The 10,989-nt window shown below is 34.0% G+C and overlaps 1 protein-coding gene across 1 annotated transcript; it reads right to left on the reverse strand.

Moving 5' to 3' along the window:
• Window positions 1–3,660: 3,660 nt before the first annotated feature.
• Window positions 3,661–6,518, reverse strand: LOC125190549 (amino acid transporter AVT6C-like). Its single transcript, XM_048087877.1, has 5 exons — window positions 6,029–6,518; window positions 5,575–5,727; window positions 4,970–5,173; window positions 4,147–4,612; window positions 3,661–4,054 (listed from the first exon to the last, which is right to left on the reverse strand). Exons 1-5 carry the CDS (start codon window positions 6,396–6,398, stop codon window positions 3,931–3,933), a joined length of 1,317 nt encoding a protein of 438 aa, XP_047943834.1. The 5' UTR covers window positions 6,399–6,518; the 3' UTR covers window positions 3,661–3,930.
• Window positions 6,519–10,989: the final 4,471 nt, after the last annotated feature.

The raw sequence follows: 10,989 nt of genomic DNA on the forward strand, positions 1-10,989 counted from the left end.
GGCCAATGGAATATTTCTTTCCCCTGAAGAAAAATTGATCGATCCAATCCGTGATTACAAAATCCGGGGTTTAAACCCCTTTAATATATTATTTCCCGTGTTTTAAAACTTTCATATCCATTAATTAATTTTAGCCGGGTTTGACTTTAAAATAATTAATATCTTTATTTCCAAGAGTTTTTCTAGTCGAGATGTATATTAAAAAAATATTTTTCCTTTTCTATTTATTCTTGGATTAAACCCAGGCGGGGTTCCGAATAATAGAACTTCTCTGAACACCTCTTGGGGATATAGTCAACCGTATGACACGATTCAATGTAATAATAAACGACACCATTCTAGTTATTAATTACTACTCCAAGATATCGGGAATATTGGGTTACGAAAAACCCTATTGATAAGTCAAACGTATGATCAAAAAACTGTGTCCTATTATTACAAAGATTAGGAAATATTAAATCCCCAAGACATCGTCTAACAGTAGATAGCAACAAAGACGTGTCTATACTTTAGATCCATTCAATGCTATACCACACGTGTCACTAGTCATTCTCAAGGAAAAGGGCGACTTTGGATGGAAAACGCAGCCCTTTTCCCGATAGGTGCCAAACCCTATCTAGGTTGTGAAAAAGTTTTACTTCTAAAAGGGTCCGGTTGGGCCACCCTCGTGATGACCTTCCACGACCCCCCTTTATGTAGAAGACTTAGTGATTTTACTTTAGCGTTTTAATTATATAATTTAATATAAAATTAAATACAGGTCTCCATTAAAGTAAAATACAGTGTGAAGAAAACATTTATTATTCTCATTAAATGAAGAGTGTTTTACAAATACAAGCAATTTATCAAATTCAAAAACTCGAAAAATGCTTTTTAGTATATATGTTCCAACGAGGCAGGAGCGGAGCAAAAATAACAAACTAATAATGGATCTTTGGATTATTTAGACAAAACCTATTCGCGTAATTTTCACATGTATCATGCTCATAACTTGAATCAATCATGCTTTAAGAATATTGAAACCTAAAACATGCTTTTCTACGGGGCGGAAAAATACCTAAATAATTCTCCCAAAAAATTGAAGATGGCAGCTTCTTCTCCACGTGATGCTTTAGTACTAGACCACAAATCTTCTCTCGGGTTCCCCGGGCCGTATCCAATATCGGTGTGGGTGATCTACTAGAATACTGGACTTAAATAAAGAAGAGGAGAAAAACCTTTTTGAAAGGGGAGGAATTCGAAAATTCCTTGCTTGGGGCTGAAAATTTTGAAAATTTTAAAGATAAAATTGTGTTATTTTTGTCTCCTTTATTCTCTATTTATATTAAGTTCTTTTTGGCCGAGGGCAAGGATCTATGGAAGGTTTTGGATATGAGCTCATCCATTTACTTTTTACTAATTAAATTGAACCCCAATTTAATATAAGTTATAATTGGAATATTACAATGACCTACGAAGTAATATTGAACCCCCCCATCAAATCCGAATTTCAAATAATTCGGGTTTAGTTTAACTTTCATTTCTCGCTTAATATTAAAATGTCCATTAATTAATTAATGTCCTATTGACTTAATTAATTAACTCTTATTAATTCCAAGAGTGGACTTAGCATGAAACGCTTATTTATTATTCCCATAGAGTAATCACACTCCAACTAGCTAGGTTCCCGAATAATAAAACCTTGCTTCGCCTCTCGAGGACATTATCAACGAGACTCGGCTCGCGCCGATTCAATATAATAGCAATCCTAGCACCGCTAGATATTGATCACCACTACCCAATATAGGAAAATTTAGCTAAAAACCGCACCATTTGATAAGTCAAGCATTGCATAATCAATACCGTATGCTCAATGCTAACCTACATTGACTAAGAAATAAATATTTATCAAGACCTCCCCTTTCGAGGTACTGGGAAGCATAGATTGTATCCATTGGTAGTGGAACAACTGTCTGACCGCTTGGAAGACCAATTTACGAGCGGGTTCAATGGCACACACCCAACCATCATTTTGGAAGTCGTTGCCGACCACCGCTTAATATTTTTGGTTCTACATTAATTTAATTTGGTAACATATTAAATATAGAAGTGCTAAAAAATTAAAACAAAATGATGATGATGTGGAAATGAAATGGAATTAGAGGGCTCTTCGATGACAGGGAGATAGACCCTTTGGCCAAATGCTGATGTGGAATGAGATGGTCCTTCCATTGCTAATGCTCTAACGGGGTCAACTCATTTTTCAAATATTTTCTTTAATAAAATTTTTAAATTTATCTAAAGTTTGTTTAATGATGCAAAGCACCTATTAATAATCTAAATTACTCAAAATATTCTTTGGATTAGTATTTGAAAAATATAGCACCTATACGAGTTTTTTTTCATTCAAATTCTTGTAACCAATGTTTATTACTACTATTATGAATTTGGTCATCTCCAATTTCCAAATGTTTATTCTTTCATTGACAAATACTCTTTCTAGTTTCTACTCTTTTCTTAATCCCAACCATTAGTCGCGATTTCTCGAACCTTATTATGCCTACCACTGTGTTAGGAACACTCCTCTCTCTCTCAGAACTCCTATCAATAGCACTGCCAACAAACGAATTTTCCGGCGCCCCTCAGGTTGGGGTCAGCGGTTAAAAGAAGGAAGGCTGGCGCGGAAGTTACTTCCGTCGGCAGCGATTATGAGTTTTGTGGAGAAATGCTCAAACAATTGGGGCAAAATATTTCTTCATTAACTGGAAAGTCATTAATGAATAGCCCTATTTATATACCTAGGGCCCTAGGGTTGGTTCGACCTAAACCTAAACATCGGGAAATAACCAACAAAGAAAACCCGACAGAGCTTATAAGACGCTCGACTCAAACAAGTTCAACACGAAAAATAAAATAAAATAAAATAACAAAGTACTGAATTAAACTAAACACCAACTACGACTCTGCTGTCGCCTACTTGGCGACGAAGTCTTGATAGCGATCCGGCTGTTTGAGCTGCGTTCTCGGTCTCAACTTCCTGGTTGCCTCTGCTCTTGCTTCGTCTCTCTCCTCTTCTGCCGTCTGCTCTTCATCAACATCCTTCGACGCCTCGTCGTCGTCTCCTCTAGGTGAGGTTGCATCTGTAGGGATTATGGTATCCGTAACACACTGCTAAATCGTCTCTCGCGAAATTTTGCTGTTGGTCACTTATTAGCAAGCATGTGGCCAAAGAAATGCATTAGACATCTAATTTATTCGTAAAAATTTTAAGATTATTTTGATTTAAGATCTAGAAGTCGTGACTGTGAACATGACTTCCAAAACTGAAATGGTTTGTAGCAGCAGATTTGTAAAAATCGAATTAAATACTTCATGTTCTTGGAAAGATAGAAATCATCATACATCACTACTAACAGATACAGGTAGTTGCAGTTTGTATTTGAAGATCAAACAAAGTGTTCGTGCCGTGGCTTCGCGCCATTTTCTGCAAGCAAAGTGATGCTCGTTAAATCTTCGTTTGGAATACTGCGAACACTCAAATTGGTGCACCGTACACCCCAATATTTTTACTGCTAACGACTAAAAAAATATTCTTTGGAAACATAGAATTGTAATGTTATTAGGGCATAAGGAAACTACTAAACATGAAACTCCAAAACCTCAAAAATTCTGTCATCACCATGTGTAAGAATTTCTTCATTCCATTTTCAGATGATGCTGATCTGGTATATGACTATGAGAGAGAGTTTCAACATTGGAAGAATTTCTGGTTTCATTGAATCAGAAAGTAGAGAGGAAGATAAAGCTGTAATGAATTTCTCAAATGCCATATTTCAAACCTATCTGTCCACAAGAAAAATATGCCTTGTCCCCAATAACTTAGACAAAAGGCAGTAACATTGTTACTCTAAATCTTCTTGTGGCGAAGGTGATATATATATATTTCCGTCATCAATTGAAGCCGAAATAATCAGACAAATTTGAGAAAATGGCAATCAAACTCGTCCCCACAGCCAAGATGATCACCAACACTGCCAAAGCCTTATCCCTCCTTGTGGACATGCAGTGAACATCTCTGCAAAGTTTTAGCATAAGAAATAAATCAAGTAAGAAATACGTTCATTTCACTCATCAACGTAAGGAAATTGTAAATGCAGTAGGGCATACTTGAGAACGACTGAGCTTGGGAAAATGAACATCAGAAACATGACCGTTGTTGTCCCCATGAACTGAAAGAAGTACCATATATTTGGAATTGCTATAGCTGCTGCATATATTAATGCAAGCAACGTACACGTGAGGGACAAAAATCTGATGTTTTCCGCAGCCAAGTGAGGCTTTTTGGGGAAGAGTAATTCGTCAACATTGACCCTTAGAGAATAGTTCATCACCGGAAAGACGAGCATGAGGTGAATAGCATAACTCAATCTAACAGTATTATTGAGAATGATGCCCATGACAGAATCTGAAGTTTTGTCGAAGTTTACTAGCATGTCTGCCATGATCGACTCACCAAACAGCAGGTAGCCAAAGAAGCCAACAGAAAAGTATATTGCAACACACAGTATGAGTGAGATTCGGACAGCTGCGCTCATATCAGAAGGCCTTCCCAGCTCTGCTCTTATCGGATGTACTGCACATATTGCCAATAAAAAATTGGTTATTCTGATGCATATAAATTGTTGATCCAAATCGGTCCCCTAATAGTCCTCTATTCATGCACTTGTGTTACTACACTTATCAAGTCTCTTTCTTTTTCGCTCACACACACAAATAAGGCATTAGTAGAGGATTTCTGAATGTCTCGTTCAGTGTTCCTGATAGGCTAAGGTAAGAACTGGAGGAGTAACGAAATGATGTCTCAGATTCTTTTCTGGTTAGCATGTGGTTTATGTCTCTACATTAATATTGTCAAAATCTAACATATACTATACACTATACACGATGATGGACTCTATATTAGTGATTTCATTCATGTCTGCGTTCTTACCATTTACATGACATCCAAAGGCAGTCGCAAAGACTGGAATAGTAGTGAAGAGACTGAATGCGGAAACACCTCCAGAAAAATCAGGTAACAGTCTAGGGGTTTTTGTTTCCCCTACCCATAACGCATGTATTGCCATCACAGAGCATATGACAACAAAGAACGCTGCTAGTAGTACCGATATAGCTGAGGCATGTCTTAGTGAATCTGCAGGGGATAAATTGCACACATATCAATCATTCTTGTAAAATAAATACTGATTGGCACAAAATCTACTTCTATTATCCAAGAATCTGAGAGTTCATATGATTGGAGGCCAACTATTGCATTACAAACTCTGTTTACAAAAGATAATAGTACTTTCATTGGTATATAAGATCTGAGTTCATCATGGACAATAATACATGTTATGTTTTCGTGAAATACCAAACGTAACCACAATCTAAGTTCCATAGAAAGTACTATCAATAACTATACTGAGGCTGCATAACTAATATTAGTGGACATCAACAGAATCTTGATTGATTTATGGCTTTGCACACACAATCTTAACTTAAAAGAACTTAAAAGAACAGAGAGTGAATCAGAGAGAAATGTGGTGTACTAACCTATGCGCCGTAGAAGAAGCAAGGGAAGCAAGACGAGAAGTACAACCAGAAGCAACGAGAATGCGCGAGAATTCCACCAGTGGATGCCGAACCACTCCTGCAGCACACCTAAATGGACAGTTCCGTCGGACTCATTTCCCGAGAGAACATCTCCTGCAGGATTTATAATCAAAGAAACATAGATCAGAAATCTATTAATTGACTTCGAGTTTTGAAATTGGTATGTGCATTTCTCAGTGCTAGATTACAAGTTTTGCCTATTTTTAGTATGTGAAGGTAATTGAAAAAGGTAGGAATGTAATTAAATTGATCGAGAGTGTATTGACGCAAATTGTCAAACAAGTCACGAGCACAGATCAGAAACCTAACTATGGAATTCTGAAGCAGAAAGCAACAGCTAATAACATCACCACCAATCAATAGAAGGCAAAGTAAAAAAAAAGGGGAATTATACCGATGATGATCAAATAAATAATCAAAGCGCCGAGATTGGTAATGACGACGCAAAGCTGAAGCGCAAGTGATCCCGGTTTCCCAAACGATTCAGCCATGAGCTCCCCATACGTGTTGCAGTGCCCTGACTGCGTGTATTTCAACAGGAACTCGACGGTAACCTCCACGAAATAGGACATGATCAGGATCACTAAGAAGCTGGGGATCACGCCAAGCACCTTAAACGTGGCCGGAATCGACATAATCCCGGCCCCCACCATCCCCGTCGAGATGTTGAATACTGCACCGGAGATCGATCTGTCATCGTTGATTGGCTCGAATTCCGGGAGCAACGGAGCTTGAACTTCGATTTCGTGGCTTTGGAGCTTCATCAATGGGAAATCGGGAATATTCTGTGGCGGTTGAGGGGGCCGCTCTGGTTCAGTTGAGAGTCCAATCAATATGGAGAGTATCAAAATTGATGGATTTTAGTAACTATCAAACCATGTGAAAATAGATAGCTAAATAAAACAAAATTTCCAATCATGTCTGAGTTGTATTGGAATAATGCAATCCATGAATTTGGATAACATTGAAAATTTAACTCTTCTACCAAGTTGGAAGGATCAGATAAAGATTACAGTATATCATGTGAAAAATATTTTTAGTTACTTGCACTAGTAAAATCTCTTATTTTAGGTTTCCATTATTTAGTTATTATAAGTAACTAGTAATTCATACTCCATCTTTCCACTCAAAGTGTCCATGCTTTTTACTGACACAGAATTTTATGAAAAATTGTTAAGTGGATTAAATAGAATTGAATAATTCAATAAGGAGAGATAGGAGATAAATTTATTTCCAAATATAAAAAGTGGACATTTTAAGTAGGACAAACTAAAAACTAAAAGTGGACATCATGCATGGAACGAAGGAAGTACTATTTCTTGTTCAAAGAAATTAACAATTACTTTGACGATTAAGATATGACGTCGCTTACAAAATGCTATATTTGTCCCTAAAAATTATGAACATTTGGTTCGATGAGTTTTAATGTATAATTGGTAAAATAAAAGAGAGATAAAGAATAGTGTAACTACTAACTAGTGTTATTGGAGAGTGGGCTCCACATCATTAGTAGTGTAGTGTAATTAGGGATGTCAATTCAACCGAAACCCGTGGGCCGGCCCGAACAATCCGATAAAATGAGCGGGTTAGGATTGTAATTTTATTACCCGAATATAAAACGGGCTAAACGGGTTGGCCTGAATGGGTTGGCGGGTTAAACGGGTTGGCCCGAACGGGTTGCAGGTCAGCCCGATGGGTTGCAACTTTTAATTAAAAATTATTAAGTTTTAGCGTTTTTTTTAATATTTTTGAATCTTCAATCTTTCTACATAATCAGTAGTCTTATTCCATCTTCATTCTATACTTTTCCACTCGATCCCACAATATCAGCTTTCAAGTTCCACCTCAACTCATTATTCCACCGTCCCATTATCTTGCTACTAGTGTCTTACCACCACCAAAGCCAATCAAGACAAAATTAAAAAAATAACTCATCAAAATCTTAATATAGTTATCATTTTAATAATGATTCATGTAAAATATGATTTTTAATTTTCATAAAGAATTAGTTACGAACAATGCCAAAATAATGACACGAACACAAGCTTTAATTTATGTTGTAGTTGATCAAGATGAAATGCTTCTTTCCATGTATTATTGTAGAATACTATGAAAATATGAAGATTTTATATGATTCTAACTAAAAAGAAAAAAAAATATCTATAATTTAAAATCATTTTATAGAAGAAAATTCTGATACAAGAAATTATTTTCGAAAGCTTTTAGGCCCGAATACCTCGATGGGCCCAAAACCCGGTGGTTTAGGGTTAGGGTTGAAAATTTATAACCCGAAAAGTCCATAACCCAAATAGCCCACACCCAAATAGCCCGGCAACCCGAGTGGGTTGGCCCGAACCTGAACGGGCTAGCCCAATTGACATCCCTAAGTGTAATGATGTAAGTTATAAATAAAATGTTGTGTAGGGGTAATATGTTGTTTAATTATTTTAAATATTAGAAAGTTCATATTTTTCAGAGACAAACTTAGTAAGGAAATAATTCTTATACTTTTCAGGGACGGATATAGTATATACTCACTGTTTAGTGTCTCATTTGAAATTAACATGAGTTTTAAAAATGGTGACTGAATGTGATTAAGTTAATACATTTTTCAAAATAGAAATAAAACATCAAATTTAAAATTTATGTTTAATGTTGAAACTATTGATTTGAAAGATTTCTCTAATAATCAGCTTGATATCATAAAATTGATGATGTAGATTTGGAATTAGAGTTTTTAATTCCAATCAAATGTTTAATATCACAAAAATGTTTGAATTTTAGATTGATTCTAATTTCAAATCTTCTCAATCCTATCAGTTGAATTTGATAGTTAAAGTAAAGATATAGGTAATATCTCATGGATTAATTAAAACAATTAAGGATAAATTATAAGGATTATAGTATTATTAATTATTATAATTAAGTAATAGGACTATAAGAGTATAATGATTCCACTTAGGGGACTGATCAATTGCCAACTTATTAGCAATCACAAATTAAAACTAAATCTTAGCCATTAGATTATGAAATCTAGTGGTTGAAATAATGTCACATGGATTATATTTAAAATAAAAAAAATTATTAAATAAACTTAAAGGGTATTAATGTCAATTCCCTCTAATCAAAATCATCTTAAAACTTTAAATTTACGTAACTCTCGCAATTTAAATTATTTTTTTTTGCAAAAAAAAATATCAAATTAAAAATAGTTTTAAAAGGATTCTAACGAGATCTCAATTGCATATGTTCCGACGATGTTCGGATGATGAAATTTGATAAATTATATTTCAATTTTCGTACATGTTGATAAATAGATTTTATCAACAAATGCAAAAAAATCTCAATATAGTGTATGCAAAATCTCAATATAATGTACTCCCTCCGTCCACGAATAGGAGTCCCGGTTGACCATTTTCATCCGTCCGCCATTAGGAGTCCCGGTTAGACATTTTATCTTGGGAGTATAAGAAATTACCTCACTTTTCCCTTAATTTACTCCCTCTCTCTTAATGTTAGATTTCATTATTACAAAGAATAAAGCAAATAATAATATAAATGGGTCCCACATTTCACTATCACACACTTAAATTATTACACTCAAACTTTTCTTAAAACCCGCACCCAACTCAACCGGGACTCCTATTCGCGGACGAAGGGAGTAGGTAAAATATCAATAAAACTGTATTGATATTTTCATGTCATTATGTTGATATTTGTAATACACTATGTTGATATAGAAAAATACCCACGAAAATTATCATATAATAACATAATGACGGTATTACCCTTTGTTGATATTTTGTCTATTATTTATTGAAATTTGTGAGCTTTAATCTCATCCACTAATTTTAAAATAGAGTGAACTTCAAAAATGGTCCCTGGACTATGGGTTTATCTCGAAAATAGTCCCTGGACTTTAAAAATATCACCAGTAGTCCCTGGACTAAAGGTTAATATCAAAAACGGTATTTTGAGACGAAAATGCCCTTTTGAGGGGTTTGGGCAATTTGGTCTTTTTACACTTTTAACATTTTAAATCTGATATTATTTTAGTTATGTACTAAATCTGATATTATTTCAAAATTATCATTCTTCATCCCTTTTGTCATCCTTCACTTTGTTTCTTTATTTCAATATTAGATTTAATTTTACAAAATTAAATTTTAAATTTCAATTTTTAAATATCAATAAATTTTTTTAATTAAAACTATTAATTCATGGACACTATAAATATTGATTGAAACTATTAATTTTTGTTATTTAATATAATATTAAGCTGAATTGAAGAAGTACAGAAAAATAATATTAATCATGATGGAAAAATAAGAGCTATTCTATTTAGCCTTCGTTCGGTTGTTATAATTGCTTGTGATTGAATATTATGAAGTCGACTAAAAATTTTGTATATGAGTATTTTTGTTGAAATTTTCTAGTCATTTTGATTGATTGTTTTCAAATTAATAAACGAAAATTATATTAGTCTTACATTAGACACATATTTATTTCAGAATAAATCGTGTTATATTGTCTATTTATGATTAAAGCTATTAAATATTGATTAAAACTAAGACGTTGTTATATCTTATTGATTAAATATTAGACACTATCAAATATTGATTATGACTAATAATTTTTGTTATTTAATAATTTTTATAATTAAAAATTTTTATTGATATTTAAAAACTGAAATTTAAAATTTAATTTTGTAAAATTAAATCTAAATTGAAATAAAGAAACAAAGTGAAGGATGACAAAAGGAAAGAAGAATGATAATTTTGAAATAATATCAGATTTAGTACAAAACTAAAATAATATCAGATTTAAAATGTTAAAAGTGTAAAAAGATCAAATTGCCCAAACTCCCAAAACCCCTCAAAAGGGCATTTTCGTCTCAAAATATCGTTTTTGATATTAACCCTTAGTCCAGGGACTACTGGTGATATTTTTAAAGTCCAGGGATCATTTTCGAGATAAACCCATAGTCCAGGGACCATTTTTGAAGTTCACTCTTTAAAATATAAGGGTGTAGGTTTAGTCTTAGTTTTAGATTATGATGTTATAAGCATTAGAAGATGACCCAAAGAAGATACTCCATCCGTTCGCGAATAGAGTCCCGTTTTTTCATTTTAGTCCGTCCGCAAATAAGAGTACCGATTTACTTTTACCATAAATGGTAATAAGGTCTCACCTTCCACTAACTCATTCCACTCACGTTTCATTTTAAACTAATATATACAAGTGAGACCCTTATTCCACTAACATTTTTCCACCTACTTTTCTTAACATTTTTTAAAATTCGTGCCGTCCATAAATGAGACTCCTAATGACGGACGGATGGAGTAATTAATTATA

This window comes from Salvia hispanica, chromosome 5 (genome assembly GCF_023119035.1).
Source record: "Salvia hispanica cultivar TCC Black 2014 chromosome 5, UniMelb_Shisp_WGS_1.0, whole genome shotgun sequence".
Lineage (NCBI taxonomy): Eukaryota > Viridiplantae > Streptophyta > Magnoliopsida > Lamiales > Lamiaceae > Salvia > Salvia hispanica.